This window comes from Trichechus manatus, unplaced genomic scaffold (genome assembly GCF_000243295.1).
Source record: "Trichechus manatus latirostris isolate Lorelei unplaced genomic scaffold, TriManLat1.0 scaffold00135, whole genome shotgun sequence".
Classification (NCBI taxonomy): domain Eukaryota; kingdom Metazoa; phylum Chordata; class Mammalia; order Sirenia; family Trichechidae; genus Trichechus; species Trichechus manatus.
In genome coordinates this window covers 4,810,440-4,822,977 of record NW_004444071.1, presented here as the reverse complement: position 1 = coordinate 4,822,977, position 12,538 = coordinate 4,810,440, and the positions used below count along the sequence as shown (strand labels likewise).

The 12,538-nt window shown below is 40.8% G+C and overlaps 1 protein-coding gene across 1 annotated transcript in view; it reads left to right on the top strand.

Moving 5' to 3' along the window:
• ADAMTS12 (ADAM metallopeptidase with thrombospondin type 1 motif 12) overlaps nt 1-12,538 on the top strand; it is a 392,100-nt gene that overhangs the window by 281,955 nt on the left and 97,607 nt on the right. Inside the window, exons 9-11 of the mRNA XM_004385253.1 lie at nt 420-512; nt 2,228-2,373; nt 6,327-6,496. Coding sequence (XP_004385310.1) covers nt 420-512; nt 2,228-2,373; nt 6,327-6,496 — 409 coding nt within the window. The remainder of the gene's footprint in view (nt 1-419; nt 513-2,227; nt 2,374-6,326; nt 6,497-12,538) is intronic.

Here is a 12,538-nt window from a genome sequence, read left to right as displayed (position 1 = left end):
GCTCAAGTTATAACCATCCCAACTGTTTATAGTCAGATTTTCTTCTGTCCACAGTTTGGATTTGCCTTTGATGACTAGTGTCACCGTCTACTTTGCTCAGTGACAATGCATGGTGGACATTATACCACACATATAACCAATACAGCCTCAATTCTTAGAAGATAGATTTTATCTCCCATTTCCCAATTGCCTACTCTGGTGTACAGACCGCTGTTTATGAATGATGACAAAGTACAAATTAACTTTCAACTGAGAGTTGCCTAGTGAATATTTTATGTCATTCTTATTTAGTAACAACAATGGCATTCATGGTGGGTATATAGGTGAGTGTGTGTGTGCATTTTACCATAACTGTAGAAATGGCTTATTGGGCAAGTCTTATAAAGACAGAAAAGTGAAATCTCACATTCGTTTTCCAGAATGTCTGCCAGACACTGTGGTGCTCAGTGAAAGGCTTTTGTCGCTCTAAGCTGGACGCTGCTGCAGATGGGACAAGATGTGGTGAGAAGAAGGTAATGTGTCAGGCTGTGGAAGAAAGGTGGGAGGGTGGTGGGCATAAAGATGTGGAGAGGAGCTAAGAGAAGGCCCCGTAGAGTGTCTGTGTCTGGGTGAAGAGCAGTGAATGGAGATAACACGGTTAGACTAGCCAGAGGAGAGGACTCTATTTCTACTACTCCTTTTGGGCCTTAGCTGGCAAAAAGTTATTATTGAGAGAGGGTTGAGGCCCACTTCCACACTTCACTTGTAAAATATCTATCCCATCTTTCTCTGCACAAGTTCTGTGGGGTTTGTGGGCAAAACATTTGCTGGGCTTATTATCTGAAACTATCCTTTTGACTTTTTCTTTCTCCATGTTGAGGATTGCAAAGGATAAGCCCGTGGCTTCTTCTTTGCAAAGACGCCAGATGTTGGTCTTCTATCCCCTTCTCTCTCGTCATTTTACCTGGTTACATTTCTTAAAAGTGTTCCTACTTTATTAAGCAGGAAAGTCAGACACCCACAAATACAGAGTTGCTAGATATCCTCTGGATTGCCTGAGAACTGTGTTATATGTGCTGGTCAACTAAAACAACTGGGTTTGCTATTTGTCTAGGACTTAGGGTTTAGTGGATATCTTTATGCAGCTTGGGTATGGCATGACCTAGCACTGAGATTATAGAACCAGCTCAGAATACCCAGTGAGCAGAAATAATGGGCAAAAGGAGGTCAGCAGATAAAACATTCGCAAATCCTCCAAGAAATATGGCCATTTCTAACAACAAAGTTGCATTTCCTCTTGTTTTTCTTTTTATATATTAGTCCTCCTAAACTGATAATTAGTGAAAGAGTGCCTTGAAGAGGGGAGAGAGTGGATTTTTTTCTGAGTCACTTGAAAGGCCAGAGCTGGAAACAATCGGCAAAGTTACAGGAAAGCAGATTTTTTTTTTTTTCTTGATATAAGAAAGAACTTCCTGACAGCTAGTGTTTTTTCAGTGAAGTAAAGTGTGCTGCAGGAAAATCAGTTCTCTGTTGCATGCATTAAATACCTATAGAGGAGCTATGAAGAAGTGCTATTCACACTGTCAGTCTGTGAATGGTTTGTTGTGGTCTGCAACAAGATAAAGAGCTTGCACTAGAAAGTAAATCAACTATGTTACCGAACAACTGTGTTACTATGCATACTAAACTGACATGTTTTTCACAGCAAGACTTTGTTGATGACGGAAGCAGTGCATTTATTTACATTCTAGCATACAATCTGTTGACCACACTTTGAGTAGCACTCCTGTATCAGCTGTGACTGTTGTTGCTGTAGGTGCTGTGGAGTCGATTTTTGACTCATAGCGACCCCTTTGACAGTAGAACTGCCCCGATAGGGTTTTCTTGGCTGTAGTCTTTATGGAAGCACATCACCAGGTCTTTCTCCAGTGGAGACACTGGTGGCTTTGAACTGGTTACATTTTGGTTAGCAGCCAAGCCCTTAACCTTTGCGCCACCAGGGCTCCTTCAGCTGTAAATAGACACCATAAAGTTCTCTTCCATTCCTGAAATACTCTGATTATAAAATTCAAGACTCTTGGGAGAAACTCTTTTAATGAGCTCCTCTTTGTTCTACATCTGATGTTTGGCCTAGGAAGTCTGCTTTCTCAGGAAGCATTGAGTCGAAACTTCTAGAGTTCTTGGCTTAGCTTATCATGGGAACATTCCTGACACATTCATCTCCGTCTCATGCCTCTTCGCTTTCCAGTGGTGTATGGCCGGCAAGTGCATCACAGTAGGGAAGAAACCAGAGAGTATCCCTGGAGGCTGGGGCCGCTGGTCACCCTGGTCTCACTGCTCCAGGACATGTGGGGCCGGAATCCAGAGTGCAGAGAGGCTCTGCAACAATCCTGAGTAAGTATGGCCAAATGTTCCTTGCTTCCATAAGTGTTGGGAGATCAGTCTTGGAGAGCATGAGTCCAGTGACCCCGAGGCTACAGAGAGAAATTAAATGGGTTTCCAAAGACAAAAGAGAATCAGCAGATTCACTGAGTTTCCCTGTGAAAGATTTGGCTTTTTTTTCTTATTTTGGGATTGGGACTAGGTTCTTACTAGACCTTGGAGAGGCAGGCTGATTCCATTTGGGGAAATAAGCAAATTTCTTTTTAAAATACAACCTAGGTTAAATCCGCTAAAAATCTCGAGAAAAAAAAATCCGTTGCCGTTGAGTCATTTCCAACTTACAGCGACCCTATAGGACAGAGTAGAACTGCCCCTGAGGGTTTCCCAGGAGCAACTGGTGGATTCAAACTGCCGACCTTTTGATTAGCAGCTGAGCTCTTAACCACAGTGCCACCAGGGCTCCATAAAGCCTTTAAGAGAGTATGCAATTAAATCCTTTTAGATAATTCCACTCTATCAGAAAGACAAAGGCCTTCATCCATTTAGTCAGATGCAATTTTGCTGATAAGATTGTAGCTTGCTTTCAATCAGAATAAATGTTCAATTTCATAAAAAAGTTTTTTTCCCTTAGGTAATAGTAAAATAGCCAAGCACATTTTGAGTATAATTATTTTCAATGTTTTAGATAAGGTTTCAAAGTAGCCTGTTAAGGATTCCATAAAGTTATTTCATAAGTGGTTTTCAATTTTCTAATGAAACTGCTTTTGTCCATATTTTATATTTGCAGCTAGATATGAATTAAATTAAATTTAAATTCTTTTGCTTTCCAACTATATATTAAATTCTTAATTTCATTTTTTCCTGGTATACTAATTCCCAAGTATAATTTTTCTTCAAGTATACGTGTGATTGCTATGGGTCAGAATCAACTCGATGGCAACGGGTTTGGTTTTATGGGTTTTGTACATGTGATGTCTCCTGCAAGTAGAAAATATATTAAACTTCTTTTACCTAGATTAATGTTAGTCTGTCTTGGACAGTAAGCATTACATTTTTTTAAAGGCAAGCAATAAATATGATTATAATTCCCGCAATATCTCAATTCCAAGCTTATCCTTTTTATTAGTAAATATATTGTTATATGTGTATCTATATAGATGTATACTTAAACATATGTGTATGTATGTACATGTACATGTATACACTATATAAACAGTATATATAGATATATACATATACCAAAAAAAATAAACAAACCTGTTGCTGTGGAGTTGATTCCAACTCATAGTAACCCTATAGGACAGAGTAGAACTGCCCCATAGAATTTCCAAGGAGTGGCTGGTGGATTTGAACTGCCAGACTTTTGGTTAGCAGCTGAATGCTTAACCACTGCACCACTAGGGTGCAGCTATAGATGTATATGGAGCCCTGGTGGCACAGTGGTTAAGAGCTCGGCTGCTATCTAAAAGGTCGGCAGTTCGAATCCACCAGCCACTCCTTGGAAACCCTATGGGGCAGTTCTACTCTGTCCTACAGGGTTGCTATGAGTTGGAATCGATTCGACAGCAATGGGTAATATAGATATATAGTAAATTTCTTCTGAGGGTTAATAAGTTAATATTCTCTATAAAGAATCTAACACAATACCCAGTACATAATAAATTGTCGGTAAATGGTAGTTATGATAGTAGCGATTATATCTTTATTATATCTACCACTTACATGTATTTGAGGACAACATTGTTTGAAAATTTTACCCTTCAATAGAACTTGTTTTTGTTTAAATACAGGCTTTCTATGACTTCAAAAATTCAAAACTAAGAATTTCTCATAGAATATTTTTACAGAAAATTTTATTTTGTATTTATTTCAATTTGATCAGAAAGGCGATTTCAATTTTGGAGATCAGGAAGCAGGCGGATTGCTCTGGGAACTCCCGTCAGTGCTGTGCAGTCAGCTGCCAGTTCGTAGCCTTCTTGGGAGGACGGTCAGTGGCCTGTGGTTATCAGAGAGGAACATCCTAGTTGAAAAACTGACGGACAATCCTTTAACTCATCTTTGGGGAAAGATCATCCTAACCCCCCATCTTTACACACACACACACACACACACACACACACACACACACAACACCACACACACACTTTTTGCTGTCGGGTTGATTTCGACTCATAGCAATCCTATACAACAGGATAGAACTACCCCATAGCAAGGAGAGGCTGGTGGATTCAAACTGCTGACTTTTTGGTTAGCAGCCTTAGTTCTTAACCACTTCGCCACTGGGCTCCACAATTTATCATAGAATCTTCTCAGGTGAGTGGCCACATCTACCCTCAATTTAGTTAAGTTGATTGAGAACAACACTAATGTTAATAAGGTTATAGATTCGGTTCTTGTATGAGCCTGCTGACCATAAGCCCTTGAGTTCAAATATACCAACTTGAGTTCAAATACACCATTGATGTTGGTCAGCTATCTAGTGAGCAGGGATTGGCTCAGAGAGGCTCTCAGTGATGTTTGTGGGATGTGTTCCAAATGTAGCCATTAGTCACAGGTGCCAAGTCAGAGTGTCACTCCATCACCATGACTAGAAAACTAGCCTGAGTTCAGGTATCAAGGACAAGTCTTAGGACCTCCTGCAGGGAGGGAGTCAACTGATGAATTACCTGCCATGTGAACTACCTTGGTCAAAGCTCTTTTATATGTGAGGAACCAAAACCTACTCAAGCCTAATCACATTTAAGATAGATGGGTGTGTGTGTGTGTGTGTGTGTGTGTGTGTGTGTGTAGAAAATCTCCTGGACACTCAAAGAGGGCAAAGTACAGCACAGCCACACAGGAACTACAGCTGCAACCAGAACTGGGCAGGACTGTCAAGGTTTGAGGTCTCTCTGTTCGTGGGGCTGCATGCCAGGCAGTATGACACAGTGGATAAGGGCTCAGGATGTGCATTAAGGCAGATGAGTATTCAAATCTTGGCTCTGCCACTACCAGTTGGGCACTTTGGGAAGATGTCCTAGTTTTCTGTGTCTAGAATATGGTTCCATCTTGACTGCTCACTTGATATGTGTATTAGGTTCCTTTTGCTGCTGTGACAAATTACCACAAATTTAGTGGCTTAAAACAACCTACATTTGTTATTTTACAGTTCTGAAGGTCAGAAATGTAAAATCAGTTTCACTAGGCTAAAATCAAGGTGTTGGCAGGCTTCATTTCTTTTGGAGGCTCTAGAGTAGAATCTGTTCCTTTGCCGTGTCCACCTTCTAGAGGCCGCCTCTATTCCTTGGCTCCAGGCTCCATCCTGGCATCATTCTGATCTCTGCTTCTGTCCTCACATCCCCTTATCTGGTTCTACTGCTTCCCTCTTTCTCTCTATGATTAAATTGGGCCCACCCAGATAATGCAGGATAATTTGTACAGATACTCGTGTACACAGTGGGTTGATTGAGGGAAAATACAGGCAGAGGAGAGACAGGAATCCAGATGAGGTTTGGACTACTTTGGTGGTTATGGGGATGAAGAGAAGGCAACAAATGTAAAGATACAACTGATTAACCAGGCAGCTGATTAAATATAGGGTCAAAGGAAAGGCAAAGGATGGATGATTCTGAAATTTTACCCCACTTAACTCACTAAATAGGAAACAGAGAAGGAGCAGTTTGGAGGGAAAATTATGCCTCCCCTTTCAGCTTATCCTTGGGTTTGAAATGCCGGAAGATTATACAGGTGGAAAAGATACACACATTATTTCAAAAAAGGTAATATACTCTTGGGACTGAAATGTTGATGTATCACAGGAAAAAAAAATGGGTGAAATTGGAAGAATTTATTTAAGAGGTAAGTTTGAAGGCAGGGAAGGATATGGCTTGGCAAGGAACAGACATGGCAAGATGTCTGGGCATTTTTAAGGGAAAATTCTGGCCTTTATGGAAACTAAAAACATGGCTTGTCTGCTTCATTTATAGACCAAAGTTTGGAGGGAAGTACTGCACTGGGGAAAGAAAACGCTATCGCTTGTGTAACATCCACCCCTGCCGCTCGGATGCACCCACATTTCGGCAGATGCAGTGCAGTGAGTTTGACACTGTTCCCTACAAGAATGAATTATACCACTGGTTTCCTGTTTTTAATCCAGGTAAGGGGCTCTAACAGTATATTTCAGATTTAGGGTCACAGCCATTACCAGAAAGCATTTCTATGTTAGGGTGTCTGTGATGCCCTGCAAACCTCAACAAAAAGACACCTGACCTTTAGGAGTGTCATATTTTAGAAAATTGACGCACTGACCTGTTAAGTTGGTCAGTAAATGTTGAAGGCTGAAAATGTGCACCTCAGGGGGGTAATAGAGAAGCTTATCAAACATGGTAATTGGCTTCAAAACAACTGAGATGCAACTGAGTGGTAAACTGGGCATGTAGGAATCCAATATCTAATTGATGGTGAAATTGCTTCTTGATTTTGGCAGAAATTCAGAAAAGAAGGATATTGTAGGTTTGGGATAATTTTGAAGAAAGTGTCAAAGGAGGCAGTTGATAATTTTAAGCATGAGTAGTTTTTCTTTTGACAGAAGGAAATGAGAAGGAATTCAAAACAGAGTCATGCCAAGTGGGAGGAAAATGGCACTAAGGAAGGCAAGATGGGGGGAATGCCTTCATCAGAAATGAACGAGAGCACATCCATGTTCATTGCAACATTATTCACAATAGTAAAAAGATGGAAACAACCTAAATGCCCATCCATAGATGAATGGATAAACAAATTATGGTACATACACACAATGGAATACTATGCAATGATAAAGAACAATGATGAATCAGTGAAACATCTTACAACATAGATGAATCTGGAGGGCATTATGCTAAGTAAAGTAAGTCAATCACAAAAGGACAAATACTGTATAAGACCATTATTATAAAAACCCAAGAAAAGGTTTACACACAGAAAAATATATCCTTTAATGGTTATGAGGGTGGGGAAGGAAGGGGGGCAAATCACTAACTAGATAGTAGACAAATGTCAACTTTGGTGAAGGGAAAGACAATATAGGGGAAGTCAGCACAACTTGACCAAGGCAAAATCATAGAAGTTTCCTAGACACATCCAAACATCTTGAGGGACCGAGTTGCTGGGGCTGAGGGCTGGGGAGCATAGTCTTAGGAGACATCTAGGTCAGTTGGCATAACATAGTTCATAAAGAAAATGTTCTACATCCTACTTTGGTGAGTAGCATCTGGGTTCTTAAAAGCTTGCAAGCAGCAACCTAAGATACATCTATTGGTCCCATCTTGCCCGGAACAAAGGAGAATGAAGAAAATCAAAGACACAAGGAAAACATTAGCCCAAAAGACTAAAGGAGCACATGAACCACAGCCTCCATTAGCCTGAGCCCAGAAGAACTAGATAGTGCCCGGCTACCACCACTGACCACTCTGACAGGGATCACAGCAGAAGGTCCCTGACAGAGGGGGAGAAAAATGTAGAACAAAGTTCAAATTCACAGAAAAGACTAGACTTACTGGTCTTACAGAGACTGGAAGAGCCCCTGAGACTATGACCCGCGGACACCCTGCTAACTCAGAAGCAAAGTACTTCTGAAGCCTGCTTTTCTAAGATTAGACAGGACTATAAAACAAACAATAACATGTGTGAGGAATGTATTTCTTAGTTCAATCAAATATGCGAGCCCAAATGAGCAACTCCTGCCCAAAAGTGAGGTGAGAAGGCAGGAAGGAACAGGAAAACTGGACGAATGGACATGGGGAGCCTGGGGTGGAAAGGGAAAGAGTGCTGTCACATTGCAGGGATTGCAACCTATGTCACAAGTAAATATGTGTATAAATTCTTGAATGAGAAACTAACTTGAGCTGTAAACTTTTACCTGAAGTGAAATAAAATTTTTTAAAAAAGAATTGAATGAGAGCCAGCTCTGGGCTAGAAATCAATATTTCATGTGGACAGGACAGCATAAGAAGGGTAAAAAGTAAAATAAGGCATCTAAAGGATGTGCAGGTCCCTAGGTGGCACAAACAATTTGCTCTTGGCTACTTTACTTGACAAAGTAGAAGGTCATTGAAAAAAAAAGGAAAACCCTCAACGAGATGGAATGACACAGTGGTTGCAACAATGGGCTCAAACATAGCAGTTGTGAGGATGGCACAGGACTGGGCAATGTTTCATTCTGTTGTACATAGGGTGGCTATGAGTCGGAACTGACTCGATGGCACTTAACAATATAACAACAACACTAACCAAAAGGTTGGTGACTCAAATTCACCCAGCAGCGCCATGAAAGAAAGGCCTGGCAATCTACTTTTATAAGATTACAGCCATTGAAAACCCTATGGAGCAGTTATACTCTGACACATATGAGGCCGCCATGAGCTCAAATCGACTCGATGGCAGCGGGATTTGTTTTTGGCAAAGGATGCACATCCGAGGAAATGGAGTTGGAGAGTGAAACAGCAGTCTTGGCAAAGCTTCCTCTGAATGAGGACAAATTGCACGTTCTTTCCTGAAAATGAAGAAAACTCAATGACCATTAAAAAACAAACCAAACCTGTTGCTGTTGAGTTGATTCTGACTCGTAGCGACGCTATAGGAGACAGTAGAACTGCCCCATAGGGTTTCTAAGGGAGCAGCTGGTGGATCCGAATTGCCAACCTTTCAGTTAGCAGCTGAGCCCTTAACCACTATGCCACCAGGGCTTCCAATGACCATTAGCTATAGATCAATAATAATAACCAAAAAAAAAAAAAGTTATCTGTGCTATTTGTTGTTTTTTGAGTGGGACGTGAAATGGAAGAGATTTCTTGAGCTAAAAAGATTTGAGGCAAGAAGTAAAATATATGCTAGCCAAATTGATTGTGATTTTTAAGTCCCTAAAATTCCAGTTTTATAGGGCATAAGACAAATCATAGATGTTGGCCAAAAAGTGAGAATTACATATTACCACTTCAGGTCTCCAGAACATCCTGACAGTTTTCAGTTGTCAAAGGCAATGTCTGCCCCTTGCCCTCTATTATTTAACATCATTCATGCTCTAGAAAAGTGAGTCATTTGGTTATTGGTGCAATTTAGCTTCCTGAGCTGCGTGTTTGAATACAAGAAAATTCATGTGTATACTCACATGGACTCCATAAATAACTAAAGATGAAAGGTACATTCAGTCAGTACTATCTGTACCTGTATTTTGCACATTCTCTATTCTGTTGAAACTATTTGGGTCAGTGATCATGTGGACTCTGAATGTGTAGGCTTCCAGATGTAGGACAGCATAGCTTCCCCACTGGTGTGACAGGTGCTTAGTTTGGAGTCTCCCCACACTCCCTCGCCAGATGTAGGATTGGATTTGTGTGTGCTGAACTCTAGTGGCTAGAGTAGCTGGATTTGGAATTAAAAGATTTTGTTACGCTTTGCTTTTCATTTATTTACAAACATCTATCTATGCATGTTGTTGTTGTTATGTGCCCTCAAGTTGCTTCTGACTCATAGCGACCCTGTGTACAACAAAACAGGACACGGCCAGGTCCTGCACCATCCTCACAGTCGTTGCCATGTTTCAGCCCACTGTTGCAGCCTCTGTGTCATCCATCTCATTGAAGGACCTCCTCTTTTTTGCTGACCCTCTACTTTACCAAGCATGATGTCCTTCTCCAGGGACTGGTCCCTCCCGACAACATGTCCAAAGTACATGCGACAAAGTCTCGCCATCCTCACTTCTAAGGAGCATTCTGACTGTACTTCTTCCAAGACAGATTTGTTCGTTCTTCTGGCAATTCATGATATATTCAATATTCTTTGCCAACACCGTAATTCAAAGGCATCAATTCTTCTTTGGTCTTCCTTATTCATTGTCCAGCTTTTGTACCCATATGGATAATGAATAAGGAAGATCAAAGAAGAATTTATGCACCCCCATCTCTGTCTTTAGAGTCCTGTGTCATAGGCCAGCCTAATGACATACCCTAAGTCCTCCCAGGGCACCATGAAAGGCAAAGGCCGGAGAGAGAGGTCATAGAAACAGGACTTGAAGTTCAACCTTGTAAGCCATTTAAATACCACTGGAACTACAGGCCTGGAAGTGCTGGGAGACTCACAGCAGTGGGGCTGTATTCTGTTATTGTTGATGCCACAAAGATTATTTACAAGATACTTCTAAGACTCTGTAGACCACTGCAATTATAGCCAACAAACTTGTGTTTCTAAATGCAGTGTACTTCAGGTAACCTGTCTAACCTTGAAGGATGTACTAGTCCTGTGTTGCAGACAGGATGGAGGGAAGTCCTGAAATTGCCTTTCCATGGAGATGTGTCATGATTGTCAGAGGAGAAAGGAGACCTTTTTAGGTTTTTTTGTTTTTTGTTTTTTTTTTTTTGAGGGCCAAGAATTATTATTTTAAAAAGTAATCCATCCTTATTGGAGAAAAAATTGAAAATTTACATACTAGAGTGAAATAAAATTAAATTCTTCTTATCCATCTACCTTTAATTTATTCCTCAGAGAGTTGTTGTTAGTTGTTGTTGAGTCAGCCCCGACTCATGGTGACCCCATGCACAATGGAACAAAACACTGCCAACATTTTCAGCGTAATTGGTTGGCTAATACAGGAAAGTAACGTAAGTAAGAAAGGATATGATTGGGTTGCTAAGTTGTTTGTGTTTCTTAGAATGCCATTCCTTCATCGCACATGATTGGTTGTGGATTGGACAGTGTTCTCTTGTAGCTGATTTTCTGCTGTAGATTTCTAGGCCTTTCTTCCTAGTCTGTCTTGGTCTGGAAGCTCCGCTGAAGCATGTCCAGCATCATAACAACACACAAACCACCACATTATGGCAAACTGATAGATGGGTGGTGACTGCGCATGAGTGCATTGTCTGGGAATCAAACTCAGGTCTCCCACATGGGAGGCGAGAATTCAGTCATTGAACAACCAATGCCTCACATTCCTCAGAGTTAGCCATTGTTAATAATATGTTTTCATTTTCATACAAATGGAATCAAACTTTGTTGTTTCTGCTGCAGCTTTCTTCATTCATAGGCATCATGGTTTACCTCATTCCTTTTAATTGCTGCATATTGTTCCATTGTGGAAATGCAACTTTATCCATTTCTCGTTGGATAACCATTGAATTGCTGCAGTGAACATCCATCACTAAGTGTGGTGTTCATCTTTATAATGACTGACTGAGCTATAATCTCTCAGGACTGAAATGATCTCTTTGCCAGTTGATCCAGAAATTTCTCCCGAACAGTGTTGGTCACTGCCATATCAGTCAATTAGTAAATATGGCTAAGTACCTTCTGTAGGTGTAATGTTCTACTGGCAATCATTTGGAAAGGTTAATGGTGATGACTACCACATTTAACCAATAGCACTATGCAAGATGCTGCATTAGAAGTTTCACTATGTTACCCTCCAGACAATCACCCCTGTACAGACTAGAGACCGAGAGGATCTTGGGTAAGATGGAAAAGCTGGGGCTGGGATTTGAATCCCTATGGACCTAACACTGAAGGAGCCCTGGTGACACACTGGAATTGAACCCAGGTCTCCCTCATAGAAGGTGAGAATTCTACCACTGAACCCCACTGCAGTTGTGTAGAAAATAGTAAAACAGAAAGTAAGCATTTAGTGGAGAATTGATTAGAAATGGCATGAAAGAATAATCAGGCAAGTTGTTTTTTGTTAGTTTATTTTTACGGTAATGAGAATTATGCCAGGGTTACCAAATACAAGTCTTTTGACTGCTGTGTGAGAAGACAGGAATGATAGAAGCCTAGAACGCTAGGCCGACTGCAAGTATCTTTAGAATTTGTCTAGTTCATGATGAGGAGGCAAAACCAACCACACCATCAGCTGCTGAGCACTTACTGTATCCAGGCCCCGTGCTCAGTGATTGGCAGAAAGTCTCTATTTGAATCCTCACAATTTCCCTGCAAGGTAAGTATTATTATCCCCATTTTTAAGGTGTGGAAACTGAGGCACAGAAAGGTTAAGTAACTTTCTCAAGGTTATATTAGACTTTCATGAGCTAATACTTAAATCTGCTCTCTGTAGAAGTAAATGCCTCCACAAGTTAGTGATTCTTGCTGTACTTAAGCCCCATGAGAAAATGGACTTTGAATTAAAAGGGAGCCTAGTTTCATGAATGAATATATTACTAATAATGTGAGGAGT